This window comes from Xenopus tropicalis, chromosome 9 (genome assembly GCF_000004195.4).
Source record: "Xenopus tropicalis strain Nigerian chromosome 9, UCB_Xtro_10.0, whole genome shotgun sequence".
Lineage (NCBI taxonomy): Eukaryota > Metazoa > Chordata > Amphibia > Anura > Pipidae > Xenopus > Xenopus tropicalis.
The window spans coordinates 24,991,544-25,010,774 of record NC_030685.2 but is presented as its reverse complement, the minus strand read 5'-3'; the positions used below and the strand labels follow the sequence as shown (position 1 = coordinate 25,010,774).

The 19,231-nt window shown below is 39.9% G+C and overlaps 1 protein-coding gene across 4 annotated transcripts in view; it reads right to left on the bottom strand.

Moving 5' to 3' along the window:
- Window positions 1-19,231, bottom strand: part of eef2k (eukaryotic elongation factor 2 kinase) — a 63,292-nt gene that overhangs the window by 31,490 nt on the left and 12,571 nt on the right. For 2 of the 4 annotated variants that reach the window (XM_012970072.3, XM_012970074.3), the window contains exons 3-6: window positions 16,650-16,700; window positions 10,411-10,511; window positions 5,212-5,272; window positions 4,841-4,878 (exon numbers count right to left, since the gene is read on the bottom strand). In XM_012970072.3, the coding sequence (XP_012825526.1) occupies window positions 4,841-4,878; window positions 5,212-5,272; window positions 10,411-10,511; window positions 16,650-16,700 (251 nt within the window). 4 annotated transcript variants of the gene reach the window in all.

The window sequence follows — 19,231 nt, the reverse complement described above, 5'->3', positions numbered from 1 at the left end:
CAAAATTAAGCTGTTGGGTGCTTGCCAAAATGTGCTCTAATAACACTCTTCCAGCAGCCAACTGTGTAGCTATCACATAACACTAAGCTGAAAAGTAGGGCAGCATACATTTACATCTGAAATTTATAAAAATCCATGATTTTTTTTATAATGCTTTAAAATCTAATCTAAGGGTTTTGACAGGTGTAAGTGCTATCCCAAGTAGTTTACTTACCACTTACATCTGAACTAAACCGCATTTGATAATCCTAAATAGAAAATTGCCATTTTAATTACTATGGGCCACCTCCTGGGCTTATACCATTCACGGAGCATGCAAACTAACCAAAGAATGCACTGAGCTCTGTCTTTTTTCTCACACGTCTTCCTGGTAAAGTTAGAGCTACATCACGGGTTGTCTGAAGGAGCATACAGACCATCACGAAATGGTGGTGCAAAGTAAAAGATGGTAAAGATGCAATGGTAAAGGGCAATAATAATATAATAATAATAATATATTATTATTATCCTGCATGTTGACATGAGCTCATTCAGCTGGGCTTATGTAGAAAAACATTATCTGAAGTTGATGTGGGACTTGAAGGCCCTTTACCTTCCAGAGAATCTGTGCACCACCTACTATGGTAAGCAGAGATTTAAAGGGGAAGTCCACCCAAACACAACTTAAGCAAATATGCAGCCTTTCCGTTATTTTTAATGTAATAATATGGTTTGGAACAGTTACCTAAGCCCGACCCCCTGTTCTCTTGCTGATTGGTTGACTACTTTGAGACATAAATGTACTAGTAGTCAACTGTCCTCAGCCTGCCTTAAAGGGGAACTATCATGAAATTTTTTTTTTGATATAAGGTTGATCTCATTACAACAGTCAACTTTGTAAATATGATTGATTAAAAGTTATGAATCGTTTCATTGCTATAGTATGCTTTTCTGTATCTGACTGGCTGCACACATTCTTTGACTCTGTATCTCACTGAGCTCTAAGTCGGAGTCGGGTTTTGATTGACAGGTGAAGCTAGCATCTGCTAGCATCTGCACAGGTCCTTTAACCTTAAACGGTTTTTCTCAGGACACCAGGACTGCGTGAACAACACTTGGCGTCCTTGTAAACCACATTGTCTTAATATTTTGTGGGCAAAAGATATGTTGTAGGGGTGGAATGGTCATGGAAATAGGCATGGAAAGTAAGCGCCACAAGCGCCGCAACTGTGGTCAGCACATCGGTAGCACCTGTGCAGATGCTAGCAACCAATAAGACAAGTGCCGCCGCTGCTACTGATATGGTCGGGGTCCTGCCGCTCCGCTCCCTACCTCTTGTGCTGCTGCTCCTGCTCCGTGTCTCCAGTTTCCAACTGGCCAGCCCTCGGCCATCGGAGGTGATCCGAGGTGGCTCTGCTACTGCTGCGTCTGCACCTAGCACCTGCACCTAGCACCCCCCCCAACAAGCGCCGGCGCTGCTACTGAAATGCTCGGCACATCAGAGTAGCACACCAAGCCACCCCCGTGCGACAAGCGCCGGGGCTGCTATTCTATTGAGCTGCTATTCTATTGAGCTGGTGCTGCTGGTCCCTACCTCTTGTGCTGCTGCTCCCTGTCTCCAAAGCCACAGCCTGGGCAGCCCTCGGCCATCGGAGGAAGGAGATGATCTGCACTTCAGGCATGCCTGCACAAGAGGTAGGGACCAGCAGCACCAGCTCAATAGAATAGCAGCCCCGGCGCTTGTCGCACGGGGGTGGCTTGGTGTGCTACTCTGATGTGCCGAGCATTTCAGTAGCAGCGCCGGCGCATTTCAGTAGCAGCACCGGCGCTTGTTGGGTGGGGTGCTAGGTGCAGGTGCAGACGCAGCAGTAGCAGAGCCACCTCGGATCACCTCCGATGGCCGAGGGCTGGAAACTGGAGACACGGAGCAGCAGCACAAGAGGTAGGGAGCAGCAGGACCCCGACCATATCAGTAGCAGCGGCAGCACTTGTCGCGGGGGGGGGGGGGTTGCTAGCGATGTGCTGACCATCTCAGTAGCACTTGTCTCGCGGGGGGAGGTAGGGAGCAGCAGGACCCCGACCATAGGGGGTGTTACTCATGTTATAATCTGTGAGTATAGGCGCTATTTTTCTACTTTACAATTTCACCCTGCATACCAGTGCCCTAAACTTTGATTGACAGAACTGCTTTTCTTCAGATGCCACCAACTCTGTATACAGCAATAAAAATGTATAAGGTTTTGTAGTTTCAATTCACATTAGACCTATCTCATTAAAGAATACATTTCCCTTTTAACACAATATGCCAAAAAGTGATCAGCTAGGACCTTTGTACATTGCCTTACTTTCCCCCCTTTATATATTTATTGCATGTGCATATTGTGGAAACATGTCACTTCCTCTCAGTATGGTACATCTTGTGGGTTGTCAAAGCTCGTGTTTGTGTACGTAATAAGACTTTTTTCAAAGGTTTGCCTTTTCGATTGGACTTACGTTTTGTCTGCTGATATAATGTAAAAGTTTTTGTGAGTGCTTTAAAACTGGTACAATAGGGAACTGCCACAAGGGGAGATTAGGTTATTGCTTTGCTTGGCATATGTTACAGAACAGACTGTATCTGCGTTATACCTGCTTATATCAAACACGTGTAAAATTGGTAAAAAGTCCTTTCTACACCAAAGCACCAATCTGCAAAGCTTTCCTAAAATTAGTGGTTTTTATGACTTTTCTGTAAAATGCCTAAAAGTGTTGCAAAATACTTGAGACTGGGGCGGAGGTTCACCTTCCAGCAGGACAACGACCCTAAACATAAAGCCAGGGCAACAATGGGTTAAACCCAAACATATCCATGTGTTAGACTGGCCCAGTCACAGTCCAGATCTAAATCCAATGGAGAATCTGTGGCAAGATCTGAAAACTGCTGTTCCCAAAGGCTGACCATCTAATCTGACTGAGCTGGAGCTGTTTTGCAAAGAAGAATGGGCAAGGATTTCAGTCTGTAGATGTGCAAAGCTGGTAGAGACATACCCTAAAAGCCTGGCAGCTGTAATTGCAGCAAAAGGGGGTTCTACAAAGTATTGACTCAGGGGGCTGAATAATTACGCACACCCCACTTTGCAGTTATTTATTTGTAAAAAATGTTTGGAATCATGTATGATTTTCCTTCCACTTCTCACGTGTACACCACTTTGTATTGGTCTTTCACGTGGAATTCCAATAAAATTGATTCATGTTTGTGGCTGTAATGTGACAAAATGTGGAAAAGTTTAAGGGGGCCGAATACTTTTGCAAGCCACTGTAAGTTGTGGAAAAGGAAATTAGTAAATAACAGGATTCTACTTACAAACAGTAGATACAGTCTATAGGACAGGGACCTCTTTACTTTTGTCTCTTTGATACTTTTGTAATTGTAATTTTTTTATTTATTATAAAAATGACCCCGTGTTGTATTAATTTATTCTGCTGTACAGTGCTGCATACATAAGTAACACCATATAAATAAAAACATACATACATATACAGAACCAGATATTCAACAAAAAAACAAAATTTTAAACATTACATAAACATCAGTACACTATTTAGCAAACTCTCAACTGTCTGTATTTGACTGAGTATGCAGGCATAACTCTGCCAATAAAATCAGAAGGTTCATGTATATGAAGAGAACCGCCTTACATATCTCAGAAGGAGCTTTCAAAATAACAGTTGATGTGAGGATGCTATTCAGTATGGAGGAGGGAGGGTGGGACTTTGCTAGTTGCTAAGTGACATCACAGCAAGGGTGTAGCCACTCCCATTCAGCAATTGCTTGAACTGTCTCTCAGAGAAAGAAACCTAACTCTATGCAATAATATCTAATTTTTTTAAAAAAGTAAGCATTTCTTATAAAGAAATATATTTGAAGATTTTAATATTTTCATCTGCACTATCCATTCGGACAATTTGATTTTCATGATAGATCCCCTTTAAGCCTGCATCCTTTAAATTCCACAATTCCCTGCACAGGTGATTTCAAAAAGGAAAGGAACATCACAGTGCAATGCACCGTGGGTTGTGTATTTCCTGCATTATGTCTGGAAGTTGTGGAAAAGTTGTTACAATTTGTAACATCATTTTTTTAGTCCCTTCTCCCCTGCCAGGATTTCAGATGATGCAGAAAGAGAAGAACTGTTTTGCAGCTGGATTTCAGCATATAAAAAATGGTATTTATTCCTACTTTTGAAGGAACAGATCACAGTGATAGGTATATTAGGAGATTCGAATTTTGGTTTAGAAGCCAGAGTTTCTCTTTAATGTCCTAGCATTCAGGGAGGGTGTTGCATTACATAAGAACATAAGAGGCCTTGGGAAAAAAAATTGTAGGAGTTATCATGGTTAACTTCAATATGTTAAATTAGGTATGTTAGTCTAAAACAAGTGCATTTACTGTACATTTATATCTGGAAGTTCAGATACAATTTTCTGTACCTGTTTTTTGTCGGTACCTTTTCTACATAAGCCCAACTGACTGAACTTATGTCAAAAAGGGGGTGTGTCTTAATACAGGGATCTTGATGCAATTTTTAAAAGATGTGAAGATAGCTGGCATCTAGGGTAACAACCATATCCTACCCAACTGTTGCTCCCACTAGCATACCAATTAATGAAAGTGCACAGCTGGCACAAACAGAGTTGGAAGAACTGCATTATGGTCAAGAAAACAAGGTGCTTTGTTCATGCTTATTGCACCTTGCCCCCTATTTGTAAATAAGCCATGTAGCCTAGGAATAGCATTCTGAATATATTTGTAAACTAAAATTTGTAAATAAGAATAAATGTTGCACAAGAAAATAGAGAAAAAGTAGAAATAATGACTTACGTTCGGTAACATTCTCTCATGGCTCCCCTGCCAAACGCCTGTGAAACATCAAATTAAAGCTCTTTAGGATTATAATTTCTCAACAATTTAAAAACAAAAAAACAAAAAACAATTTAATATCCACCCACACATATAGAAATATTGTTTTACCCTAAAGTACTAGGAATTCTGTGCCCTTTCACGTACACAGTTATTCGGAAAATTTTGAAGCTTTACTGCACAAACAATCAATTCCTCTAAATAGCACAAGGCTAATTGGGCAGCAGCAACAATGAATGTCTCTGGGCAATGACGCAACTTATTATCAGAAAAAGAAATAAGCCTTTTTTTCCCCCAAAGCTGAGAACAAGACAACAAGCAGAAGCGCCTACCTGAGAGGCCATTTTAATTAGTACATCATCTTGAACCCACTGGCCAGATACAGCATTGTACCTAAAGAATGAGGGAAAAAAAGTCTTAATAAACATAATTACTTGCATAGTTACAACACTTCACTGAATTAAGTGGCCCTTCAATGCACAGCTTTTAAGCAACAGAGATGAAAACACGCACACTATAATCTCTCTGAATTGTGTAAAGTTTAAATCACATATAATTATCTGGACACATATTATTATATGGCACCGACATATTCTGCAAATCTTTCCTGACTATACAGACAAATTATAGATCATTCAAATACATAATATGGTACAATGGTGGCAAAAATTTAAACAGTGATTCTTTGTTTGATGAACTCATTTACACTCATTAAATAGCCTGAATTGTCATAAACCCTCCTTTGTAACAAACAGACTGTAATTTAATCTAGATCCCATGCCATCAATTTATTGCCAGGAGTCTGTTGGAACTTCCTGAGACTGAAAGAATTAGCTGGTACCACCTATATAGGACAGCAATCTGTCATTGGAATAGAACTTAAAATATATGTTTTATGATTCTTCTACAGAACTCAAACATAATCCCAAATTCTCAATGAAAGTGCAAATGAAATGGCCTTTTCAGCAGCAGAGTTGCCGGCATCAGGGCAGACATTCACTACTAGAGAAGTGAAAGGGGAACTAAATGTAAAATCACTGGGGGGGGGTCACGGGTGGGTGTCTCAGTGATTCTAACTACTAACTTCTACCATGGACGGTGCTCCTCTTCTTCAGAAAATGCCCAGAGCATAAAGGGAAATGCCCAGGAGAAAGTACCCTGTGCAAGTGCCAGAAGAAGAGTGTCGGTCTGATCTAATAAGTAAGAAACTAGACTTACTAGGTATCCTCCAATAATTTTACTTTTAGTTCTCCTTTAATTGCAAGTTCATTTTTATGCTATTTTTCTCCTATATGTGGTCCAGATGTGCAGTGTGTTGCTGGACATACTGGGCTGCTACGGAAGTAAGGTATTTTCCTTAAACCAGGCAATATGATGCACATTGTTCATGGGAAAGCTTTTCTCTGATATATCTGTTTATGGACCCTTGGAAAATATTTCTCTTTCGAATAAATAAAATTGTATGTTTGCTTCTACCAATAATGCAGTTTAAGGTTTTTATACCTTGAAGAACCCTTTTGGATCAACGTTTTGTAGATATTAAGTTTTTTAAATAATACCAATTTGCTGCTTCATGGCTACTTTGCTCAGTATTATCCAAGTGTTAACCAATATTCTTTACTTAGTTTTAATACAGCCCTAACATACCAAATACAGTACAAATCAATAGAGTGCTTAATGGAGCACTAAGGAAGTAAACAAAAACCCACTGAGAATGGCAAGGTTAGTTTCTAAATACAAAGCATAAGTGCACTGTTCCTTTAAGAGGCTTTGCAGAGGAACAGATGCTGAACTGCTTTAACCACAAACACCACTCTGAACTATTCTGGTCCTTTTAAGGACACCCCCAGATGTCACTGCTATACATAAATAGACCAAACACTATCTTTAGCAGACTCCCAGAACGTGACTGCCTAAACCGTGTGAAAACATCTATAACAACGTCATAACACGTATGGAGTTACATCAGCCTTCACATTGGTTGTTTTTCTCTATGACTATTTTCAACTGCAAAAATATAATCCCACCTAATGAAGGCCTTGTTTTGCATTTACATTGGTGGGTATATTGTGCAGAGTACTCTGTGCATAATTTTGTTGTATATACATATATATATATATATACATATATATACATATACATATATATACATATATATATATATGTTGTATATGTATATATGTATATATATATGTTGTATATGTATATGTTGCATATACATTTGCACCCTGCTCTTCCATTTTCGAGAACCCTGTATTTATTTGCTTTCCAGGACCCCAGTGGAAATCAGGGTAAAATAGCAATGTTTGGTATAATGCAAAAAGCAAGCTTCTGGCTGCAAGCTATTTTGCCTTCTGCCTGTTTATTTATATTTTGTCTTCCACAGCCTGTCATGGTTTGGCTTTGTACTGTATATTTAAGGCTGAAATGTGTAGTTCTATGTGTCACAAAGAGAACCTTGAAAAATGTGTTTTGGACATTTCTGGCCCCAAAATCACAAAGCTAAGCACTGCTGCAGAATGCTGGGAAGCAGAAAATGTATGGAAGAATTCAACAGAGCAGCCACATGGGTTTAATATAAACAAGTTCCAGAGTACACAGAACAAATGGTTTTTAGATAAATATGGGTGTGTATTTCCACTGCCCTTCTTATTTTGGGCTATAAATGTCCTTGCCTAAGAACACTGGCATCCATCCACTGGCTCTCACAACATTACAAATTTTAAAGAGAAACATCATCCTTTCAGTAAAGGTAACTACCATGGGCCCTGGTGTAAAATGTACCTCCAATTACTTATTCCATCTATATCCTTGAATGCTAGACCTGGTAGTACAGACTGTGGTACAAGATCTAATTATTTTTGCCCAAGGGATCTACATAGAACCCATGGTCTGAATACAGGTCGAAATTCTGAGCCCTCTAGAGATGGCCCTGATGTATATCAACATCCAGCCAAATGTGTCTATCCATGCATAACACCAAGAAAGAAGCATAAATAGGCTATATAAGGGGAGATGGAGTAACATGAACAAAAAGTAATGGCTCTAAGGAAATTGTTTCCTCACAGAGCAATCATTTGTGGATACTGGGGACAGCGACCCACAATTTGAAACTTTGAAAGAGGCAGAAGAGATAGAGAATTAATGAAAACATTAGCCCTTATATTTCCTGAAATTTCACAGCTTTAACATCTTGCCCAATAATCACTGTCATTTCATTCTGCCTTACTGGCTTTTCACCAATAACCTGACACCACCACCCTCTCCTGTTCTCAATCGTGATTCAATTCCTTTGCTCAACCAGCAGCATATAAAGAGCGGATGTTACATTCTGCACCTGCCTGTGTTAACTGATCCCTACAGGGCCCCAATGTATCACAGCTACACACCCTGTAACTCTGAAATGCTTTACACTGGATTTCTGGATGCCAAACCACAAAGTACTTATCTACTCAAAAGGGCATCTCCGCCCAAAACATAATGAAAGCAACTTTCCAATATATGCATATTGAGTGGATTTAAAGGTATTTCTAATTACTTTCTAATCCACAGACAATTTTTAAAAAGTGCATTCTAAGTCATCTAGAATTACATTATCTTTCACTATGGTGGAGATTCCCTTACAAATTATCATATTATGCAAATGTTGCAGATAAAAGTGAAAATTTATGTTTCAGTGCTAAAAATACTTCACAGATTTCAGATTCCCCCCAGAGTGCAGTAGAAAATTCCAAGTGACAGCAGGACTGGACTGCCAATATATGGATTTTGGCAACTGCCAGAAGGGCTGCTGTAATATGTCATAGGCACTTGAAATGCCAGGGCCTATTCTGAATCTCAATCCAGACCTGGATACCAGTATACCATCCTGGATTGGCAGATTGAAATATTATTTCAGAAACAGGGCTGCCATCAGGAGGGTCCCAAGAGACAAAAAAAAAAGTTTTATGTGTTGTGAAAGGGGCAGGGCTTGCAGCAGAATGAGCTGGGTTAATAGTTTTTTCCCCCAATCTACTTGTTGGCAAGGCCCTCTGCCAAGGGACCCAGGTGACCAATGGGTTAATAATTGGAGCACCTTTGATGGAGAGCACCACAAACAGTAGTAAAGTTCCAAATGGTGGCCCTGTTCACCAGTGCTAGTGTTGATGCTAATGTGACTGTGACCAAAACAGCAACCAATCAGATGGCTGCCATCTAGAACTACTATTAGAACTAGAGCTAGCTTTGCACCTTTTATATAGTAACCTATAGTGCTATACCTTCATCTGTGGTCACTTATAAATAACACACTTCACAGCATACAAAATCGTGGGGTTAATTTTATATTTAATATAACATAGGTGTGAAGGTTGCTACTGGTCTAGTTATGCATAGCAACCACCAGGTAGCTTTTACAGTTCAGCTCTGCACCTTTTATTACATTACCCCTTAAGTTTTTTCTATGGCTTTTGTTGCTGTTTATGACTCTTATTACAGTCACGTTGTATATAAAAAGCAGTCACATCTGATGGAGGTAGCAACTGTGCTGCTTACAAAGTATATGGAGACATCTCAACCTGTACACTAGTAACATATATCTGCTAGAGGCTTGAATAACCATGCTCCTCTGTAAAAACGGGGCTTTACATCCAGCCAGCGAGCCTGGGACTGGTTCAACCATTTCATTAAGTTAATTACTTCTGCTTCTACTTTAAAAAAAATTAAATGTAGATGCATTCTGATTTCCTGGTGTGAACTCTAAAACAGATGTTATTCAGTTTCAGGAATCAAACTATTCACATTTTCATCTCCAGATGTTAAGCTTCCTTAAGGTGGCCATACACGCACCGATATTATCGTACGAAACCTCGTTTCGTACGATAATCGGTGCGTGTATGGTATGTCGGCGAGTCGACCGATATCGCAGGAACCTGCTGATATCGGACGACTCACCGATCGGACCAGTTGGAAAATTTTGATCGGGCGCCATAGAAGGCGCCTGACCAAAATTCTCCCTTCAGATCTGAATCGGCAGAAGGAGGTAGAAATCCTATTGTTTCTACCTCCTTACCTGCCGATTCAGCCCTGAATGGTGTGTGGCGGATCTTACGATGTTTCGTTCGACCGATGGTCGTACGAAACATCGTTAGATCGCCACGTGTATGGCCACCTTTAATCCAGTCCCCCATCCACAAATATGGACACAGAATTAGCTGATACAGGGAAACGTGGATGGGTCAGTCACAGCTGCAGACTGTCTGGCTACACAGCTGATAGACTGGAGGTCCCAATATGCCTGCATTGATATCCCGAAAGCTTGTCTGCTTATCCATGGCCTGCAGGCATCTTATCATTAGTCTGTGTAGTGTGCATATTACCACAGCCTGCTATATACAACTGGCCCTAGAACTCAAGTGATAAAAGCCATAACATGTAAGAATGGGTTAATGGGACTGCAAGGGATGCTTTCCAGATCTTTAGTCATGTGGATTCCTTTCTGCATGACCTACTGTACTGAAATGTAATATCCGGCTGGGAGAGCGCCCACTGACCTGTGCCTGATAGCATGCTCTGTCTCAATGTCTTCCAAGTGAAACTCAGCCCATGGATCAGGCATCTGCTTAGCTTTCTGAATGGCATGCTTCCAGGCCTCCTGCGAATGGCAAAAAAAGAAGTGAGAATGGCACAGAGCATTATTTTAGGCTATATTAAATATAAGTAAATTGGCATTATTAGGAGCATTGCTAGTAAAACAGAAGTTGTAAAAAAGCAAAGGGCATTAATGAAATGGTAAAATTAAATGTCACTTATAAAATGTTTAAAAAATACATCTTGTAGCCCATGAATTGAAGGAAGGTAGATATACAGCCCCACTGATGCCATTTAGGGTGCCCATGCTTTGGATAGATATTGGGTGGGGTTTTCATAAACTATTGGCCTATTTTATATTTCATTGTTGCTCCTTCAGCTTTTATGTTATTGTTGCCTTGAAGAATGCCCCTTCTGTGAGCATCAATTGGAAAATTCACCAGGGGAGGCCACCAATTCTCATGGGTGTCCCACATTATTCTGCAGTGCCGCTATTTTTCTTTTTTTGAGCCCGTGGCTGATATTATAATGCTGCAAGGTTTTGGCTTCCCTGCTTGCCCCTAGCACTGTCTCCCAGCACTATTGTACTCTAGAAAGTTCTGGTCAAATAGGGTCATAGTGGCTAATCTAGCCCTTGCCTTAACCCTTTTAAGTATGTTACTTATTTAATTGTATCTGTTATCTAAGGTTGGTAGTATACTGGCTTGTCTTTGCCTTAGGGCAAGGGCACACTAAGCTTTCACTTTCCTGGTAAAGCAGATCTGTTCTTACAAACACACCCCTGGCCAGACACAAGTCTGGCATTGGCGTGTGTGGACCTACAGGGAGCAGAAATGCATACATTTGCATATTCCTGCTGATATGTGCTCCGTGTAGCTCCACATGGGCCGACGCCGGGCCTGTCAATGGAACTACAGGGTTGTGCACTTACGAGCGGATCCACTTTCCTCCTCCTCTATAAATTCACCTGCAAAGGAAAGTGTGGCCATGCCCTTAGGCTAATGGCACATGGGCCATTTACTTCATACTTCTGTGGAGAAACCCCAATCTGCTACCTTCCAGCCTTTGTATCTATGTGAACTGATGGGCACGGGAAGGGCCAAAATCCGCTCTTTGTGTGCACTGACAGGCTAATTCTGTGCACATACGTCCAAGGGACGGAAGGCAGCAGATCAGGTTTTTGCCATTTTTACTCCAGTGGAGAAAACAACCAGTCTACCAGTAGTTTTAGGGCACTTTCACTCACATCAATCATAATTATTTCCATCCAGGTCAGAAATATGCCAGCCGCAGGGCAACTCTATGTTAGCTCTTCATAGATGATTTTAAGAAATAAACAGCTCTGTTACTAGTTGACTAGCAGACCAGACCAGTCAAGGAGCAAGAATTGGAGACTACAGTGAGATAAGCTCCACTGTGTTGTAAAGGTCATAGTACAACTGAGATAAGGAGCACACTTACACTTACACTCATTCTATAGATGGTTAAAGTGGGTCTATAAAAATGTTTCCAAACACTTAAAACAGTTAAGCTGGCCATACACGTTATGATTTTTCTCTCCCTAAAGACAAAAAGGTCTTTTAAAAAACGTGTATGGCCAGCTTTCGGGAAAATGTATAATCTGGAAAAAATGCAGCTTCCCTGTACAAGACCTTAAATTAAAAAACAAAAATGCAGGTACGTACTGTAGCCAATAAATATATAATATATATATATTATATATAAATATAATTATCAATCAATAGTAATAATAAATATTTAGAGAGATTTATCATTGAAAATTCACAGAGGTCCAAGAACTTATCTGAAACTTATTGTTCACAACAGAGAAGAGTTGTAGTTCAGTGGCACCCTGGGCCACTGCAAACAATTTGTCACCCACATGATTTCCAGCTTGGTAGATACACTTCTATTGAATTGTGCTGTAATCGCTTGGACCCTGCCAGTGAACTCACCAGTCAAGCAATTATCACTTAGAAACACTCACTGCCACGTTTCTGAGCAAAGGTGGCATACACAAGCAGATTTCAGCTGCCAACTCAGGTCCTTCAGATCGATTCGGCAGCTTATCTGCCTGTGTATAGGCACCACCAATGGACCCACCTGACCGATATCTGGCCTAAAATTGGCCAGATCTCGATTGGGTAGGTTTGAATTTTTCCATCGGATCAGGGACGGCCCATATACCCACCCCAATGACGGAATTATCCTGACTGAATTAGCCAAAAGTGTGGATCGCACTGTGTATGGCCACCTTAAGGCTAATGCCCCAAGGAAAGGCATTTCAGAAAGATTAGTAGCCCGCAGTAACAGAGATATATTGTGGGCAACTAATCTCTCCATGGGGTATTAACCTAATGGTAACTGGCCCACAAGTGCACTCGCAGATCCATTAACATGTCAAATGAGGTACAATTTCTAGCGATCTGCCACCTACAGAGCTAGAAATCTTGTGAGAAATTAAACACTGGCAATTACCCCATGTGTCATTGTTCTTTACAGGATTAATGAGATTTTTGACAAAAGTAATTACCAGTTCTCTGTGTGCGTGCCCTCTTTAGGGCAGTGACACACGGGAAGATTAGTCACCGGACGACTAATCTCCCCGCAATGTCGCAATGCCATTCCACCGGCTAGAATGTAAATCGCCGGTGGGATGGCATATTCGGCGCTGCGGGTTGCCGAAGTCGCCCGAACTTTCCTCTCAGGGCAACTTTGGTGACTTCAGCAAATTGCAGCACCATGTATGCCATCCCACCGGCGATTTACATTCTAGCCAGTGGGATGGTATTGCGGGGAGATTAGTCGTCCCCCCCCCGCGACAAAGAAGATTTGTCATGGCGCGACTAATCTCCCCGTGTACCCCTGCCCTTAGGGCTATGACACACGGTGTTACTTGTCGCAGCTAGAAACCACCAGAGAATACTCTGCCACCAATTAGAATTATAACTGCTACAACACACGTAGACACAATTATCAGTATTGTCTATCCAGTAGTCATGAAAAGTAACTGGCTACAAGTATCTCCATGTGTCACTGCCTTTTGTCTTGTAAAGAAAATCAGAGTCTTTACTATGCGTCGTTTCAAAGTTAGGCAAAAGATTTTCCAGATTTTTTAACAGCAACAATCAAGTTATTAGCAGGGAACAGCCAAACAGGAACCGCTGGATTGACTGATTTCATGCAGCACTTCAGTGTATATGTTGAGAAGAGCTGCAAAACCTGTCCAGTGGCGCTTCAGGCAGAAGAATGTGGATTTCAGCTATTAATTCCATCAAAGCCCAGTGCTGACCTGCACCATAGACTGTCAGTTCCTAATTTCTTCTACTGCTGAAATATCTGTATCTGTGATAAGAAGACAGCATCCTGCTGCTTTTTTTCAGGCACTCTAGTTTCCATCTAAGCATAATGCATCGTAGAGTGATTCAATGTTTGGCAGAAAAGGTTGGCAGATTAATGAGAAACAGCCACTTCATGCCCGTGTTAACCTAACCTACTGCTCTGCTATGCTGTCACTTTGGCTTTTCCCTCAGTGACTGAATGGAAACTAGCAATTTTAAGGCCAGGCCAAATCATTTATATGTGGTGGGAATTGCAGCTCTTTTAAAGAAAATGACATTTTCAAACAATGTATTAGTAGCAGTATGTGCAATTGGGTAATACTAAATACAGTACTGCCCTATTAAGTAGTAAGGGTCGCCTACTGGGATCATATAATTCATTGTGCACACAAACAAACCAAAGGCACACATACTTGTTAGGTCACATTAGCCAGTTAATGCACAAGGTTCTATCTTTTTACTCTCTGTTGTTTAACGATTCATTCTGGGTGTGTAGTTTTCCTTTAAAGGAAAGGTAACACTAAAATTTTACTAAAAGTAAAAGTAAGTATATTCTACCCTGCCCCAATAATTGCCCTATCCTGCACACCATTTATTATTTTGAATGCTTCATTAGAAAATACTGGCTAAAACTTGGCTTCCGGTCATTTAAAATAGGGTGATGCAGAGATGCAGAAGCAGAATCCACTATGAGATGATCCTTCCTTCTGTATAGGAAGGAGTCGGGCTAGGATCGATCAATCGATCGTTGCATAGTTGATTTTGCCCTGCATTGCTGTATCGCCCTATTTCAAATGACTGGAAGCCATATTTTAGCAGGTATTTTCTAATAAAGCATTCAAAATAATAAATGGTGTGCAGGATAGGATAATTACTGGAGCAGGGTAGAATAGATTTTTTAGTGTTACTTTTCCTTTAACAACCACATAACTGAATGATTATAATAGAACCAACTTTTTACTCTGGGACCAGGCCCCACCACTACTAGCAAAAGCCTTCTCTCTGACAGCAGCACAGAGCAGATAACATTATATACCCAGCCACAACCTTCTATGCAAACATGAATACATGCAAAGCAAAGTCATTATCACTATACTACATAATACTACATAATACGAATAATAGCAGTGGGGTAGTTGTATGGATTGACAAGATTTTTTATGGTGATTCTGTGCTAACATACCCCTTTAAGTCCAATCCTTTTTTCCGATCTAAAGATCAAAATTGTCCTGCCTAAAAATAGGACCCATGGCAGGTACAGCTAATTGGAATGTTACAGATAAGGGCACTGATACACAAGGAGATTAGGCACCCCGCGATTAATCTCCTCTAGCAGTAGTGACTAATCTTTTCTGAATGTTTTCCCACCAGCAATAATGTAAATCGCCACTGGAAAAACATTTTGTTACTTTGCCTAGCGAGGACTTTGAAAAGTAGAAGTGACACATATATTTTTCCAGTGGTGATTTACAGTATTGCTGATAGGAAAGCATTCAGAAGAGATTAGTTGCCACCGCTAAAGCTAATCGTGGAACAACTCTTCGTGTGTCATTGCAATAATGCTTACTTCTGTAGACATAAGTTTTCCTCAACCTAAACAAAATTACCTCTTTAGTATGGCCATAAGCTAAGATGTTATTTTAAAGGAACAGTAACATCAAAAAATGAAAGTGTATAAAAGTAACTAAAATATAATGTGCTGCTGCCCTTCACTGGTAAAAGTTGTGTGTTTACTTCAGAAAGTCTACTATAATTTATATAAATAAGCTGCTATGTAGCCATGGAGGCAGCCATTCAAAGGAGAAAAGGCACAGGCACATAGCAGATAACAGATAAAACACTATTGTATTCTACAGAACTTATCTGTTATCTGCTATGTAACCTGTGCCTTTTCTCCTTTTTTCCAGCTTGAATGGCTGCCCCCGGGGCTACACAGCAGCTTATCATATAAATTATAGTAGTGTTACTGTAGCAAACACACCAGTTTTACCAGTGCAGGGCAACAGTGCATTATATTTTTATTACTTTAAAGCTCTTTCATTTTTTGGTGTTACTGTTCCTTTAAGCTCAAACTTATATTCATATAATAAATAGCTGTGCAGATATGTGTACTTCTACTTGCACAATAAGTTATGACTAACTTATGAATAACATGGGTAACAAGTCAGCAAATTGCTGTTAAGCCTGCTGTGGGTTAATCGCATTATAGTAAAATATACTACTATAATACTTTATAAAAACAATGTAAATTAATGTACAACAGGGTTTTTTCCATATAACACAATGAAGAGGGGGAGGTTAATGTAATGTGTTTTGGTGCGGTATATGAAAAAGCAACAATAAAAGCTGCCAATAGATTTAAAGACCCTTGTCTTTGACATTTTGACTTCAAATAAATGAGCCCCTGCATTATATATTAATATATATGTGTGTATTCTACATGGATTTAGAAGTACACTTCACAGATGCTGCAAAATATTTCACATAGAGCAGTCATTTTCAAGAAAACATTAGAATATTAACTGCTGATCTCTCCACAGTTCCAGTAACATGAACAAGGAAAAAGTATTTCCCACTGGAAATAACACTTCACATTAGGGGCGATCATGGACATGTACTTTGATAAATGCATTGGCAACTTAGCTTCAATTTTAGTAGCTATACAAAAATATCACAGTGAAAATGAATTCAATATGAAATGTGTGAATTAGTTGTGAACTTTAGCACATACATCACTGTGGTTGTTAGCAGAAATATTAGTGCCTAAATAGGCCTCAAATAACAAGGGGCGTTAAATGTATTTTTGTGGATTGGAAGTGAAATGAAAGCGGTGAAAGAGCCAAATTTTTAAGAACACATACCCGACCTCGTTCAGCCAAGCAGCCATGCTTAGAATATTTGGAATGTCCATTCTAGGAGATGCACAAGAGACATTAATGGAAACTTACAACAGCAACAACATGAAGCAGAACATTTATGATCACAGCAAGAAGCTCACACCATTGGACATGCTATACATACATTCATTATTACCGATGACCGGGGAAATGAGTAAGTGTGGCGTGAATGTGTACGTACGCATTCACGCAGCACTTCCGCATCCCCGGCTTTATAGTGGTCCACCAGAAATCCATGGGGTATCGACTATTGGACCACGATCACCATATTGGCCACCGCGATATAAACCATAGTAGAATTTCTGTAGTACTGGGGTCCCCAACCTTTCTTAATCGTGAGCCACAGTCAAATGTAAGAAGTCTTGGAGAGCAACACAAGCATCATAAAAGTTCATGGAGGTGCCAAACAAGGGCTAAGATTGGCTATTAGGGGCCTTTATGCACACTATCAGCATACAGGAGACTTTATTTGGTAGTAAATCTTGTTTTTATTCAACCAAAACTTGCCACCAAGTCAGGAATTAAGAAATAACTAGCTGGTTTGGGGGCACTGAGAGCAACATCCAAGGGGTTGGTGAGCAACATGTTGCCCCCGAGCCACTGGTTGGGGATCACTGCTGTAGTAACATAACATATGTAACATAGTTTGTGCAATTTTCGGACCACGTGTGGGCTCCAAATTATCGTTACGATAGACAATCGGACAGGTTAGAATATTTCTTTCGGATAAGGATAAAACCTGTGCAGTTATTGTGTATCTGACGGTTTCAGTCTGAATGTTACTTGCATTTAAACGTACGATCAATATCTGAACATTCGTCGGTAAAAGACTAAAATATGAACGTGATAAGAGACAGCGGCAGTTTAGGCAAAGCTTATCCAATAACACTTTCAGAATAGCTGGAAAGGAGAAAAGGAAAATAAGCGTGCATTCCCACAAGTAAAACATAAAGTAAATACTAAACTAAAGATATAATGCAAATCTGCATTTCGATTTAATGGTAAAACCACTAAATCGAACAGCTGAACAGCTGGGACAGCTGAACTGTTTCCTCTGCTTTAGACAGGGTTATCATAAAATCTCTGTCTGTGCCTGTGATGGTGCTTTTAGATGAACCACATAGAGGCCGATAAAGGCCTACTTTGGGAATTCTGAAACTGAATTAAACGGCAAAGAAAGACTGAGATCAATCACCCCATGTGCCACTGCCTTTAGAACTGGCAACAGTTAATTGAATACCCTGTAGGTTTTGCTAATTGCTCAGTTATAAAAGCACATTCAGCTCTTTTCCCTAATTTCTGGATGCAGTTCAATATCTTTCTATGTGTTTTCTCTTGCACTCAAGCCATCATAAACTGAAAAGCAATAACAAAGACACTGGAATGTTTTGTTTGTAGACATGATCTGTTAGCCACTATATAGGCCTTGTACCTAGATCCAATAGTAGCAATTACAATACCAGCTCAAGAATAAAAAGTCTAAATAGCTCCAAATAAAATCTACACAAACAGATCTACACACAACGAGCAATCACTCAGACTTTTTAAACTTCAAAGCAGCATGACTTTATTGCCTTCCAAATACAATGAAGTTAAAAGCTACTCATTTGTTTTGTGTTGTGCCCTAACACCAGCCTTTCCTCAGAGTAGTACATTATTATGTGACACTTAACACTTTATAGCCTTCCACAACACTATATGATTATCTTTTAAGTGAAATTTATTTTCTATTTGAATTTCTTAAAAGGTAAAAAAAACTGTTTAAAACCATCATAACATTATGCTCAAACAGATAAGGTACATTAAGTGATCCCTACTCCATAAAAATCTTTTTGCCTATTTTTGTTTAGCCCACTGGGTAATTTGGTTTTAAAATACCCACCTAAACTTAAGGTGGCCATACATGGAGATTTAAGCTGCCCATACAAGACCTTTAGAGAGATTCAGCAGCTTTTCTGCCTGTGTATGGGGACCCTGACGGGCCTACCTGATCAATATCTGGCCAAAAATTGGGGACCACAGTCCGACGAATCCTATACCCATTATTGTAATTCTATCGAATCAGCCCAATATCGCCCACCTTTGTGGATAAACAGAGAACTTTATCCAAATTTCCCTTCCTCCTTCCTAGTTTCACCTGTTCATCCTGAAACATAACATATACATATCATATTTCTAATTACTATTACAGTCATTAATAAAATGGTCAGCTACAGCAGATGTCCTATCCTTTCTCCCTATACAAGTTATATGATCCAAAACTCTTTTCATTGCTCTCATTGTCTTTCCCACATACTGCTTGCAATATAAACATGTTTACATGTGTTTGAATATGGTTAGACTGTAAATTGCAAGCTCCACTGATGCAGGGACTGAGCTAAATGATGTATAAAATCAGTAATAGCACTGCTGGAGTATGTTGGCCCTATATAAATAAAGCATATCGATAATAATAGGGCATATATAATGTTTTCTACAGGGATTTCCTTGGTCAAAGAAAGCAATATAACAGCTGACTCAATATCAAATTACAAATAAAAACTACT